The 15,756-nt window shown below is 35.5% G+C and overlaps 1 protein-coding gene across 1 annotated transcript in view; it reads right to left on the bottom strand.

Moving 5' to 3' along the window:
* GRIK2 (glutamate ionotropic receptor kainate type subunit 2) overlaps window positions 1-15,756 on the bottom strand; it is a 617,875-nt gene that overhangs the window by 159,805 nt on the left and 442,314 nt on the right. The window contains exon 13 of the mRNA XM_088138810.1: window positions 10,061-10,284. Coding sequence (XP_087994936.1) covers window positions 10,061-10,284 — 224 coding nt within the window. The remainder of the gene's footprint in view (window positions 1-10,060; window positions 10,285-15,756) is intronic.

Raw genomic sequence — 15,756 nt, 5'->3', positions numbered from 1 at the left:
TTCTGGCACTTACGGTTGCTTTTGTTAAGCAAATCACCATGGGTCATTAAGCAAGGATGTCACCTGCTGGCTTCCTTATTGACTTTGTAGAAAGAAATTTGCAAATGGCAATCACATGACCATGGGATGCTGCAATGTCATAATTGTGAGCCGGGCACTTAGTGTCCAGATCACAATTATGTGATCATGGGGACGCTACAACTGATGTAAGTATGAGGACTGGTTGTAACTACCGCTCATTCAGCACTGTTGTAAGTTTGAATGGTCACTGAATGAGTGGTCGCTAAACAAGGACCACCTGTAAATAAAACATTTTTAAATAATTCAAATTCATGCCAAGGATTACAATCTAGATCAGAACAAGGCAGGTGGCAAAGAGTTAAAACTCCACTACTAGAAACAGTTCCAATTTAAATTGGATGCCCAAAGCATCTTTTTGAATAAGTATAGTCATAGCTGGATCTAATGTATTACAAATAAAGTGGTTTAGCTCATTTGTTCCTTTTTGCTACTAAGAAACTGGTTAAATCAAGAATATCCATCACTATTTGTTCATAGACATAGTCTGTTGACTTCCCTAATGCCAGACTATGAAAGAAAAACATCTTGTTGATCTGTTAAAGACATGTGTTAAATAACAAAAGATAGATCATTAGGGTTTTCAGTGACAACGCTAGGAGTGTCTTCCCCAAGCTTCTGCTGTCCAGGTATGTTTGTACTATGGATGCCAGAAATCTCATCCAGTCATGAACCATGCTGCCACATAGTTCTAGCTTATATGAAGGGTACTAGGCCAATTAGGGTACTGTATTTCATTGGCATTTGTCATCAAGGCATGAGAGGGATTTGTTAAAATAAATATAATAAGCATTAAAGATTCACAGGAGTTGACAAATGTATTTGAATCAAAATGAGATTACGTAATGGCTGACAACTAAATCATAAAAATGAAACTGAAGTTACATCCATGAAACTTCTCCTCTCCTGGAGACCACCAAAGTGGAAGCTTGATTAATTCCCTAAAGCACTGAAAACTTCATTGTTTGGGATGGATTTTAATTACTAGATTCTTAACCATATGATATGATTTAAACCCAATATTTAATTTTAATGTCATGGCAATTTTGCATGGAATATTAGTCACTTTTGGCTCTTGGGATGAATGTGCTAGAATTTTCTTAATTATTTTTTCTTCCTCTGCTCTAATGGGGGGAGGGTAAATTTCTGAGCCTCTGGATATATTCTATGACTTTTCTATCAGACACATGCATCTGAAACATGATGCAGTCTTCTCCTTTCTTCTTTGTTTATAGTTACATTACTAAGTTTATTCATGAGAGTTAATCTATTATGAACGCTTGAATCAAACATACCTGATTTGTTGCTGAGATTAAGATTATTGTATTTTTCCTATTTTTCTCCCCAGCTCTTTATTGATTCTGATAGTGGTTTCCCATAATACAATTTAAAACAAACAAACAAACAAACAAACAGGTTTAGTACTGAGATCCAGGACCAAACATTTCACATCTGACTCTTAGGGAAAGAGAAACAGAATACAAATAGAAGGCAGGCTTGAAACCTTGTGAACTGGATGTGTGGACTATAATAGACTCTTATATTAGAGTTAATTTTAATCAATGTTCAAATGAAGGAAAAAACAGAATGACTTATAATGGGATATTCACTAGAAAATCCTGGAGCTAAGACAGACAAAAGTATACTGTGTAAGCTTTCAGACAACATCTAAAAAGAATTGAATTTAAAAAATAAAAATTAAATGTCTCCTTTGACTTAAGTCTGACTCCCAGTGACTTCATGGACAGCTCCATATAGCTTTCCTAGCAAAAAGTTGAATTAAGTAGTTTATAAATTACAGGAAGCCATAACATATAATAGAATTCCAAAGCATCTTAAGTTATTTCATATCTAAACATGAAATCATGAGCCCCATTAATTATCTTTGATTAAAATGAAATTGTTATATCTGAGCTTCATTTGACTAAGAGTTTGAAAAACTTAAGCTCTTTTATCAGCAAAACATAAGTAATCTATTAAAACATTCTAACACCTAATCTAAATATTAGAAGTAGGAAAGATTACTTAATTATTCCTAATGCGATAGCTTACATTGAGCTTTAGGTATGCATCTGGGCTCAGAGACTACACAGGGTCAGGGAAATAACTTGGGATTTCTAGAACTATGAGGTAGACTGAGAAGACAAAAATAAATAAAATAAAATAAAATAAAATAAAATAAAATAAAATAAAATAAAACAGAAGAAAGCAATGGTAAACCACTTCCAGACTATTGCCACTGTAAGTCAAGCATGATTCAAAGAAGATTTAACCTTTACCTTCAAATACTTTAGCTCTGGAAGCTGGCAGTATCCTCAAAATGGGTTCTTTAAAATAAAATGTTCTTTTTAAAGCAAGAAATGTTTACCTTCCTGAAGCCACGTCAGGCTTTAAATTGATATGTTGGGGTCTAAAAAGAAAAAGAAAAAAAGCAGCTTCCTTAAATGAGTGTTTCTTTCCCAAAACACTCCGTAGTGTTGCACTATACCTAGTCAGGGTCAAGGAATGTCAAGGCCCTATTGACTTGTATCCAGAAGAACAAAAAGCCAAGTGTGCCTATCTGCTATTTTACCTAATAGAAAAAAAAATGGTAAGAGAGAAAGAGCCATTCTCTCTTCCTTTGCAGTAACCTTCCTCTTGCTAAAGGAAGCTTCAATCATTTAGGAGCCATCATGAGAAGCATAGAGGGTTTTAAGGAAGTTATCAGTGGGTCAAGAGAACACTGAAGTTGCAAGAAATCCAGCCTTCGCATGAAAATATAATTTAAGGAGACAGAATGCCTGAACAAAATAGTAAGAGCAGATTGTTCTACTGAAATTAATAACATTATAGTGTTATAACCATGCTTTTCAGTGAAGAGCTCAATTCAACCAAATTATAACAAAGGAAAAAAGTTTTTACTGGTGCATTTTTTAAAAGTGTACCTTTACAAGCAAAGTTCTTATTGAATTGAATTTATTGTGGCAATAGTAGCAACAAAAACATGTTTCTGAATAGTAGCAACAAAAATCAATGAACAAAATCCGTCCCCCACACAAGTTTACATTTTGATTTAACAGCCAGATGTAGGATTGTATTGATTTAGTGTCATGGGTAATAAAATAAATCAATGGCTTTCATTTTTTGTCAATGTCTGTTTAGGGCCATTGGATATTAAGGGCCTTACTTTCCATAGAGAGGGAAGACTGTTTTCATAGGCCATCTTTAGCTAACAATTTGCCACTAGCATTGGTCCGAAACTGAACCGGTCTGGGGAAGTGCCATATTGGTATGGTAATTGATTTAAAATTTCACTATCAAGATTTCCTTATGCATTATTCTCTTACTACAGTTTCTGTCACTATGTTTATTTTCCATAATATAAATGTTCATTCATTCAGTCTAGACACAGAGACTACTAGGCCATACAGGTAGTCCTCACTTAATGATGGTAATTGGGACTGAAATTTCCATAGCTAAGCAATGCAGTTGTAAAGCACAATGTCACGTGACCGTGCTGCTTAGCGACAGCAGTTCCAGCAGTCCCTGGTTACCATCATTAAGTGAATCACCGCAGGTCATTAAGCAAGGACTTCACATGATCGCAACTTCTGACTTCCTGCTGGCTTCCTCATTGACTTTGCTTGTGAGAAGCCAACAGGAAAGATCCAAATCATGATCACAATGGTTGAAAATGCTATGATGGTTGGAAATGTGGGCTAGTTGCTGAGCACCTGGCTTGTGATCACATGATCATAGGGGTGCTGCAAAGGCCAGAACTTTGAGGACCAGTTGTAAGTACCACTCATTCAGTGCCATTAAAAGTTCAAACAGTTTCTGAACAAGTGGTTGTTAACTGAGGACCACCTGTAAGAGATATTACAGATGCAAACTAGGCATGACCATACAAACATACCATTGTTTTCTGCTCCTAATGTGTAGAAGTCTACCTAATATGTTTTACAATTCTGTTCAAGATGACTAATTGCAGCTAAACTAATGAAAGTAAATTCTAATGGGAAAACAGCATAATGATAAGCACAAGAAACAGCAATTATGAAATATCTATTACCATAATTTGCATTCTATAAATTGATTCATATATTTTATACATACACATACCCACAGATGTATATACATAGAATGCAAAAAGCTTTAATTCACATCTTATTTTAATCACACTATAACAAATACTGCATGAATATTAAACTAGTAGAAGTCCACTTCTAAACTACAGAGTTAATTGTTACAAGAACAGCTATAGTTCCTAGAATACAAATACTTGGTGGTCCATTCTATATTCTCAAAATTCATCTTCAAATCATAATCTTATATAGATTTAATATATAACTTTTCCTGCAAAATTGAGTACTAATTAGTTGAATGAGTTAATACATATAAAATACAGTTAAGAATCACCTCTCCTTTGGGAGAAGAAACAAAAAATCAATCTTATGCTTTCTTTGCACACATGAACCTTTTGTTATTCAAAATAAGTTGTGTTTTCATTCTGCCTGTATTTCTAAATACACACGCTATCCTAATTATGCAGCCAACACCTTAACCCAATAGCTTAGTTGAAGAAAGTTATATGCTCATCACTATCTAAAAAGAATTATTTTTTATTAAAATGATTCTTTCAACATCTGATAGGACATAGCAACAGAAACATTCAATTGTGACTCTTTAAAACACAGTGCTGGTTCCTGACCAAAAAAAAAAGTGATTCTATGCTCCACGTGCCCACATGGAAGAATATAGCAAGACATTGTTCATGGAATTAACTTGTTCTGGAATCAGTATATTCCAAATTCAGGGAATTTTCATTGGAGAGAGAGAAAGAGTGAAGATTTCTGGATAGATAACTCATATATGAAACTTGCACTCTTGTATTGTTGCTTTAGCTACAGTATACACCCATGTATTCACACTTATTTAGAGCTTCGACATAAGGCTTCTAAAAATTTAATTTTTCATTCAGATTGATGGTAAATTCCATTAAATATTCAATGTGAAGAGATTTATTTCTTTATACAGGTTTAGATTTAGATCTAGCCTTTCACAAACAAAAAGGCCCTTGATATCCACACAAACTGGGCTGGCTCTAGGCTAAGGCAGAGTAGGCACTGGCCTCGGGGTGCCAAATTTTAGGGGGCACCAAAATGGAAAAGACTTCAAAAAAACAATTAAAAAAGTGAAAAGCAGTGACAGCACACTCTCTGAGCCAGCGTGCCCGCTCAAGGGTTAAATATAATTTTGCAGAATTGTTGCCATATGACAACAGTGGGTGCTGATGTAATTAAAATTACTTGCTATGTAAACAGGGTGAAAATATCTGAAAAAAGAAAAAAAAAATGTCCAGGGCTGAAATCATAAATATAAAGCTCAAAAACTTGAAGAAGAAAAAGAAAAGAAATTCTTTGAAATTCCTAACAAAATTGGAAGATGAGCCAAATCATAAGGGGTGCTAGAATATGACTTTACCTAGGGCGCCAAGTCTAGAGCCAGCCCTGCACACATGGCTTTTAAACTAGTGTATGATTACTGCTGGCAATAGAAGGCAAGACAGTCATGTATGTGTGCGTGTAAGAGAGAGATTCCCTACCCCTCTGCAACATATATGCTCCTCAAAAATATGCTGTAGAATGTTTAGTATTCTTCAGAATAACAGGGAAGAGGAACTGAGAATGCACAGGTAAAAGGAGGAGCTCATGAAAATTGATCCATCTCTCCTTATTACCCAGTCTGTTTACTGAGGAGCTTCCCCACTGATAAAAGCAAACCTGCTTATTGTAGGAGTAAACTTGAGGAAGACACAACACAAAGGACTGAATCTAATGATGCTTCCTCTAGCAGTGAAAGGTGCTGGATCTTCCTTCACTGAAGGATGTTCCTCTGAAGCTAATCCACAGAAAACCCATAGTGTATTAAGGAAAACTAATGGGAATGTTTACTTATGACAAAATACAGACTGTGTATTGATTTCAGACATGAACTGTATGCGTTTTGGTGGTCTCATCATTGTCACACCTTCTCGGTCCTAGCTCTATGTCACTAATTGAGCCACATACCTGTAGCTGGGCAGCTGCATTGCATAACTACACATAATGTTTTATTGTTTAGGTTTACATCCACTTTATATGGCTGGAATCTGAATTTGGACAGGTTGCATTTTCACTAAGATTTCATTTATTATTTCAATAACTCTTTTCTGGGTGGTCACAACAAATCTTCAGTGTTATCAGTGTGTTTTGGGCCATTTGGTTGTCTGCTAATGTTTTTGACTGACCTATTTCTATCTGGTAGTTTGCTATCTTGAATAAGCAGTGACATTTACAAACTTGTGCTGTAAATGACACTAGTCATAAATGATGACTAACTTATTATTTAACAGTATTATAAGGCTTTCCATGCTGATGTAGCTACATGACATGAACATCACCTGCCCTTTCCCAGTTTCCTTACCAATTACCAGTCCCTAGTAAAACCTTTCTCCTTCCACCACATAACTAAGGCTTTTATTTAGAAATTAAGAAATTAAGAGGGGTTAGTTAAAAAGCTTTCTGAAAATCCAATTATATAGTGCCTGTAAAATACGTGTAGTAATACCTGTACCTGTACATCAATACCTGTATCTTGTTAATATTCCTAGGTAAATCTTTAAAAATGCAACAATATTGGGCATAAATCAAAGATGCCTAGGAAGCAATTCAAGTGATATTTTAATAAATTAAGCCATCTGCTGAGAGAGAGAGAGAGAGAGAGAGAGAGAGAGAGAGAGAGAGAGAGAGAGAGAGAGAGAATGGCTAAGTCACAATTGTTATAGTTTCATACTATCACTATTTCAGTATTGGATAAAGGAAAAATGTCATCTCTTAGAAAATGAAGAAAATTGTATCAAATGAATTATATGGAATTCTGATTCAGGGCCAACACAAGACATACTACAATGTGTTCTAGATGGGGCTACACTTGAAGAGTATCCAGAAGCTACAGCTGATCCAGAATGCAGCCATGCAAGCTATTTTTGGACCCCCAAGAAGGGCCCATGTAACGCCGTTGCTCCACGAGCTGCATTGGGTACCAGTTTGCTTCCGGGTCCAATTCAAGGTGTTGATTATCACCTTTAAAGCCCTACATGGCATGGGACCAGGCTACCTAAGGGACCGCCTCTTCCCCATGACTTCAACCCATCCCACCTGATCACACAGAGAGGGCATGCTTCAGACCCCTCAGTAAAAGAACTCCGATTAGTGGGGTCCAGAAGGTGGGCCTTCTCTGTGGTAGCCCCTGCTCTGTGGAACATTCTGCCCCTGGAGGTGCGATTGGCCCCCTCACTCCTGGCCTTCCAAAGGACTTTGAAGACCTGGTTCCATCACTTGGCCTGGGGTGGGGAGGGAATACTTCAAGCGTGGGGATGGCTAGCCCCATAGAAGCCTGCTGTCTTCAGCCCCAGATTCTTCATCTTCTTGGACCCTCCTTTTCCTCTTTTTTAGTAATGTTTTTACATTTTGATGTTTTATGTATTTATATATATTTATGGTTTTAATGTTTTGTGTGAGCCATCTAGAGCCCCCCATTGGGGGGAGATGGGGGGGAGAAATTTAATAAATAAATAAAATAGATAAATAAAATACTGCTAACTGTGGCAGAAGACACAATTATATTCCCTTCTGCCTATATACAATAATCAATTGTGCTGATAGTTTTACCTTATTTTAGCACTGACACCTGAAGATTAGTTTAACAAATAAAGGATAGGCTACGCTCCACACTGTTTCCTCCAAGGAAAGGGAACGTGGATAGGGAACAATGGCTAGGGAGCTGCTTCTAGCTCTGCTGCCTGAGACAGCTGCCTCACTTTGGGTAATGGTAGGGCTGACCCTACACTTACATAAATTATAGCAAAAGAGAATTCAATTACTGATTAAACAAGAAATAAATGTGGCATGAAAACAATTTGAGTAAAGAAAAAACTCTTGACTTCAGAATGAGCAGAGGGAAATAAAAAGTGAAGTGAGCAGTTTTGAGAATAGTACAAATGTTGCACTTCATATGCTCAACTCCCTTTTTTATAGTTTTCTTTTTTTATACACACACACACACACACATACACATATACATACACACACAGACATATATAATAAATTTTGATATTTATAATAAATATTTATATATATATTGCTACATATTTATGTTTATAATTAAAATTACCATGAAAATATCCTTCCCTAGATTAAGGCTCTTTATATATGTAAGTCCAGAAGTCATATCTTCTTACACACTGACAGAACACTAATCCATGAAAGCAACAAAAAACAGGGCATCATGAACACAAATATTTCAGCATTATACTTCATGAAGTGGGATCAACAAGATGCATCAATGAAGCAACAAGAGGTTCCCCCACTCTGATTACAACCAGCAACCATCTAATGGGAGTATTATATTGACAGAAGGACTTGCAAACACATGCTAGGAATAGGCCATTGAGATAATGGAATTTAAGCAGAATGACTCTGCACAGGCAAGATCAATAGAAGCTCTGGAGCATTTATAACAGAAATCAGTGAAGTAATTCTGGGTCACATAAAGACATCATACTGTATGTTGGATTCATTTGCATAACTTCAATGGACCTGAGTGCCCATTTCTTAATTTAGAACAATAGACACATGCAAAATGAAAATCCAAGGAAGAAAGTCTGATCTTCTTGTTTTATGTGATACTACGGCAGTAATTTACTCACTTTCAGTACTTAGGTATGTTTTTAAATCTATCATTCCTGCTTCACCTATTTCCAGGACTCAAGCAAGTTAAAAACTGCTACTACTGCCAATCAGTATTCAGTTAATTAATGGAAATTCAAAAGAGATAGGAAGAATTAGGGGGAAAATCCTACAGCTTTATCAGTCTAGTTACAAAGTACTTGGATCTTAAAACCATGTTATGCCCAGTTATACATTTTACATTTGTACATCTCTGCTACATTTGACCTGCAAGTGAAATTCTTAATAAATTTAGTTAAGCATTCTAAAATACACCATACAGAATAGGTGGGACCATGCTTGCTGTCCCCACTATCACTTTCTTTGCCACACATAGGCTTCTTACTGTCCTGTGTTTTAGAAACTTTTGTGATAAGGCTCAAAATCATGAGGAAGGTATGCAAACTCCAGACATCAGAACTACAGTAAAACCTTGGTTTAACAGACCTTGATTTCAAAGATGCAGGGTACAATTTCCTTTTTTTGTTGTTCAAAGTCCACCCACATTTAATGGACTACTATGTGTTAATAGACTAATATCTGTCCATTAAATCAAGATTTTATTGCAAACAATGCAATTTGCATCAATTAAATAATTGCACAGATAATATAAATTCAGATTTAACAGACATTTGGATTTAATGGACATCCTCTTCTTTCTCCCTAAATGATCCATTAAGTCAAGATTTAACTATCAGTGTGTGGACTGTGCAAAGACAGGGACTAATTTAAAAAAAAAATGGCAAGCCTTGGGCCAGGGGCCATGGCTCTACTTTCCCAGCTTCATTTGCATCACTAGTGATTTTGTCCTTAATTTCATTAAGAATTCTTGTGTGTTTTATTTGAATATCTATTTCTTCTTAATATTGTACCCAATACCATGGCAGCATATATAAAAATAAACTTTATTGTATTGCAAAACAGTGAAACTCAAGGTTTGAAGGGAGGAAATTGTCTCTAAAAAGCTGCCAAATTTCTTTAGTTTACTTTTAAAAAGTGTACAGAAACAAGTGTACCATTATTAAAAGATAAGGGGCACAGTCAATATGAAGCAGACATGACAGCAATATAGTGTAGGAAACTGATGCTAAATTGATGCTGACTTTTTCTCTGTATAGATAGCAGATTAGCAATTAAGAATAAGAAAGAAGGAAGAATTTGTGACTTTTGACAATTATTGTTGAAGAGGAGAAAAATAACAATTGCCAAAAAAATCACAAGGTGTGACATGTTACCTGGCTATGACAAAGAGCACACAACTGACACCCAAGTAAGCCAGCAGAATATACATCCAGATATCAGGGGAGAGAGGATTCAGGAAGGAGAAGACACCCGGGTTTGTACCATTGGGCTTGTGGTACAAAATACTTATTCCGAGAGTCATAAAGGGCTTGGAAAAGTCGATGACCGTCTCTCGAACATACGTAATTGCCAGGGGCGCAACTGCAAGGTCAGCTTTCTGTTTGCAAAGGAAAATGAGAGAGAGAGAAAGAGACAGAGAGAGAATAGATGGTAAGTCAAAAGCAGTAGGAAGAGGTAGGCAAACAAATTAAACAAGACTTTACATTTGGAAATCTCTGATTGGACCAAGTAAGCTGAAATTTAAAACCCTGCTATTGCTCTTTTTCCTCCTCTAATAAAGTGGTTGACATATACTGTTACTCTTCCCCTAAGAGTTCTGAACATAAGTGTTGACAAATGCAATTAACACTATGGAGAAAAATATGAAGGAAAATTATTATCTGTGAAATTATTTCTAATTGTTCATACTGTATATGAAGCTTGATTTATTTTTTTCCAAAAATATGTTGGGAAAACAATCTCAGAGATATAGGGTATAATAAATTTATATGCTTTTACTTTTATTAAACTTAAATATTATTCAGCTGTGATTCTTCAAGTTTCCCCTCTTACATATGCCTGGGTCAAGACTTTTCTTTTTTGTAAATAAGTAGCTCTGTATTAAAATCAGCCACAGGTAGCATGTCATGTCATCTGAGATGGAACAGGCAGAATACTTTCACCTCTGAGCAATAATTGATGAACATCTGGTTATTTCAGAGAAAAAACATTGGCGAATAATTATTATTGTTTTATAGATTATTTTTGGCAAGATGTTGGTAATATTTATTACATGATTTATGTTTTGATTGTTTTTCTAATATGCAGTATATTGCTTTTATTTGATTGTTTCTAAGGCTATGTTCCATGACAGGGCAACTCAAGATCAAAATAGGAGAGAATGCTCCAGATCATAAGAGTAAATTCAAGATCCCTCCAAAGACGCTTCTATCTGAAATCTGCGTATATTGGGGAAAAGTTGTACATCGAGATAAATGAGAATGCTCATGCAAGTATTTTTCTTTTTTTCTTTTTTTAAATAACTTGGGGAGTTATAGTCCCAAAACTTGGGGTTGGGGAAGGGTAGTGTACATGTGATAGGAAAGTTAATATATCTCAATGACTTGCAAATCAGACAGATCAAGCTTTCTCATCTTGAACTGAAACAATATTCTTTCTCATATAAATATATAAAATTAGCACCAACAGGGTTCAAAGATTATGAAAATTAATACCAGCCAATGGATTACAGCCTATTGGCTGTGTATTATGCCCTGACAAATTCTTAAAAATGTACTGGGTTTGTAGGACCATGCATACTGTAAAACCCAGATATTCCTTGGAATTCTTATTTGGATTACCATATTTGATGGTGAGCTGATGATGGGCCGTGTTTGGCTTGGTGAGTAACACATTTATATGGACCTCTCTTACACAGAAAATATGTCAAACTTTGTCCGAATTATGAAAGATTATTACAACATTTTGATGAACTTCTGCCATTTTTACTTTGAAATACGTCTGTTTATAATTTAAAAAATGGGACCATCTTAATCTATATGAATGTTTTTCAGGGCCACTCATTCTCTTCAAAATATAAATGACAAAGGTTTTCTCTGTGCTTATATATAAGACTGTAATATCAGACATTTTTCACCAGACAGTTAATTACTTTGAATCACATCCTGGCTGACATTTTGATTTAGACCCCTGATACCATGAGCAATACTTGGCAAGTTAAAGTGTCTGCAGCCTCAAAATATATTTAAAAAGTAGCTTGCGTTCTGACTTAATAAGCCCTCTTCTTCTAAGAAAGATTATTAGTTGCATGTAATTCTACATAAAGCCTCTCTTCCTCTCTTTAAAAAAAAGATAGTGAAAATATGGTGGAAATACAGGAAGGGCAAAAAAGCTCTCGTCAGCATAGAGCCCCCAGTACCTCATTTATATTCTTCAGCAGTGACATCGGCATCCTTCAGCCCTTTACCCAAGGAAGTTGCCTATCCCTCTTATGGATGCTGGTTTCACACATCATACTAAGCCGTGGTTTTTAAATTATGGACTGTTGATCAAGCCATAGTTTACAAATAACACCGAGCCCCAAACTGCACCAAACTTTTAAGTATAATGATTATTTGCTCCTGCTTTCTACCAAGTTTAAAATGAGGGTTAGACTTTTAAAGAATGTATTGCATGTAGATCTTTCCCAATATAGATTGGTTTAATTTACTACCCTATACTACTACTTATATGTTCTTTCTTTTTTTTAATGTTCAAATATTCTTGCCAGAAATCTATGATAGAGATATTGGCAGACCGTTATCTTACTTGTATTAAAGCTCATAGTACAAACAAATAAGCACAATGCCTTGCCTGAATCTATATTTTAAACAAACAAACAAACAAACAAACAATTAAATACTCTTCTCTAAATCGGAGGCAATGTACACATATTAAAGCCTAAATAGCAGGGACAGAATAAATGCAAATGCAAAGAAATACATTCCCTGTTTGTTTGTTTGTTTGTTTGTGTTTAAGCAAGATTTGACAGCCAGGCAGGCATGGGATAGTCAGAAGAGAAGCCTTGTTTTTTTAAGAAGAACATTTCTAAGGATGTTCTGTGAGCTCCACATTCTATTACTGACCATCCAAACTATGACTGGCTTCCAGGAAAAGAAAGAGGATTTGCTTTAACGTTTCAGCAATATTTTGCACAATATTCTGAAAAATTAAATAAGTACAATTATAAAATTGGAGAGAGAAGCCTTATCACATCCCTGCAACATCTGCTATGCCAATTTGGAGGGTCTCCTAATCTTCTAGAAGGGGATGCCAGTGGATATGGGGGGGACGGGACAAAGAGCCCAAGGGAGCTGTAAGATTCACCACATTTTCATTCTTAAATCCTTTGTTGATCACAGACTGCATATTGTAAACTATTCCCTGGAACCATGAGTCTGAAATTTTCTTTTTCAAAATAAAATATCAAAACCAAAGCAGAAAAGAAAAATTGTTGATGCAGTTAAACAAGTAAATTACCAGCAGATCATGGCATGCATATATTAAAGATCAGAATGTGCTCTATTTAGTTGTTCAAGATGACTTGAATAAGGAAAGCAAGCGTTACTGTGTAATGGCTTATGCTGCAACTCTGCTAATGTTTAATTGAACATCAGTGTACAGAATTAAAAGAAAAGCAAATGAATGTCATCTCTTCTAAATAGTTTCCCCCCCTCATTTTGCTGTGCAATTCTGTGTACACGAATAAATTGCAGCTATTGAGTTTTTATTTGTTTTGCATAAAGATATGTAAACTAATCATTTAGATGCAATTTGAAATCAGCACAGAGAGACAAAAATAAGCCCATCTGCCTTCTAACTTGACTTTGACCCTATGCTATGCTGTTCTGCTGAATGCTAATGAGAAATATAAAAATCTAAATGTATGCCCATTTTACTAGTTTAAGGAACTTAAGTTTACTTAAGCTAAAGGGACTGAGATAAATTTATTGCATTTATTCAATAAATATGTCACTAAGAAACAAATGTATGAAATGCTAACTAGAAAACAAGGTTTATATGTCCTTAATACAAATAATACAATACAATACAATAATATCTTAATCCAATACAATAATATCTTAATCCATGTGCAGTAGGGATAACTAATCTAGAATCAACTGCCACTGCCACATTTCTTCACATATTTCTTCACATATAGGATTATAATGAAAAACAAATACTGACAGCAGGTTTCTATATAGTCAATGGAAGCTATCTTTTCTACCAGTTACTGAAAAAAAAAATGCAGGTGAAATCATGGAAATGGTTCCATGGGGTATTTCTGCAATTTTCATTCATTTTGCCAGCATTATTGCTCAGTAAGTACTTCTTTGAATTCTTATAACTCTTGTTGTAGTCCTCAGTGGTAGTATCTAACCAACACTCTTTTCCAATTACCTTTGATTTTTCCAGGCATCATAATCTTATCCAATTATTCTCACCTCCCCATTCTGTGTTTAAAACATTTAAACTTCAGCTTCGTTGTTAGTGCTTCCGGTGAGGACTGTTTTACTTCATCTATTATTGAATTATTCTTCTTGCAGTAGAAGGTCTTCTCAACATTTTTCTCCGACATCATAATTCACAGGCATCAATCTTCTGATGGTCCAGCTTTCACAGCCATATGTTACAACTGGGAAAACCATGGTCTTGGCAATATGAACCTTTGTTGTCAGTATAATTTTTATTTCCCTAGTCAAGATAAATCTATATTGAAAATATCCAAAGGGAGCATAGATCACTATGTAGTACGCAGTGCTAGATCTGTGATTCATGATGTTTGATACTGGACTGAGAATCCAGTGTACAGTTTATGTGCATTCTGACTAATAAGTAATGGTAAAGCTAATATCTTGTTTTGACATAACTCAGGAACAGAACCCAGTCTCCTTATTTCATATCCTTTTGGGATTGGAAAATATAAGTTTCATTTTTGCTTAGCCCACCTTCCTAACAAAATGAGTGGCTGAGATTCCTGGGCACAATGCCACACTGGCAACATCAGGAGTTCCACGCATATCTATAAACTCAATATTTTCCATTATTACTGTAATCTTGACACAGCAGTAAATTCCACTATAATAGTTTCAATATGACTTGCCGTCAAAACAGTTGTAGTAATTAAAGATCTGGCTACACTAAGAAATCCTGCACAGAATGACCATATGATATTCATACAGTTGCTGCCAGGGGCTACCATAAAGAAATCCATTGCAGATCCATTCCTTGTTACATAAGGAAAAAAGTTTTGGAAACATTTAAAACATGAAACAAATGGTTTCAATCAGTATTTTGGAAAGTTATAAATACAAAATTTTTGCTATTTTTTAAGCTATTCCATTGGGTTGATGCAGACTATTAAAATACCCAGTATGACAATTCTGTTTGCTCACTCCAGAGCAAGTGTGATGGAATCTATCTATGAAGGGGGAGGGGGTGTGATGGAATGCATTAGGGAACCAGGTTCCCAGGAGGACATGGGGGGAGAGAAAAAGCAACACAGTTCAGAGCAGAAGCATGGGAAGACTTAAGAGTCTTAGAATAGCCACTCCTTAGAATCTCCCAGAGTATATCTATTAGGTTAGCTTAATACAGATTGAGTTTGGCAAGACTGACATCAGGCCCAGCCCAAGAACAAATGGGAAACAATCCAGCCAAGTTTAGTTCTTTACTGCTTACTCCATATGGACAGAGTTTTTTATCTCCCCCACTTTCCTCCTGGAAACCTGGTTCCCTACTGCATTCCAACACACCACCTCCCCCTTCATAGATGCATTCCATCACAGCAAGTCTCTTGGTAAACTTACAGCTGAGTCATGAAAACTTTAGTCTCATATGTTAGAAGCATCTTAGCATATTTTCCTCTATTTGTTTAAGTATGGATTAGTCTGATTTCATCTATTGGTAGGGTGATCTGTTACATGTATAACCACAAAATATGATCAATTTTTTTTTAGATTAATCTAACTTGCAAAAATATAAACAATTTAAATGTGCTTTTGAATTACTTTAATTATCAGTGTAAGGT

Source organism: Python bivittatus, unplaced genomic scaffold (assembly GCF_059951505.1).
Source record: "Python bivittatus isolate LINGU-HERP-01145 unplaced genomic scaffold, Pbiv_v1 ctg000020_np1212, whole genome shotgun sequence".
Taxonomy (NCBI): Eukaryota; Metazoa; Chordata; class Lepidosauria; order Squamata; family Pythonidae; genus Python; species Python bivittatus.
Note: the sequence above shows the minus strand (reverse complement) of the source record. Positions and strands in the feature narration are given on the sequence as shown.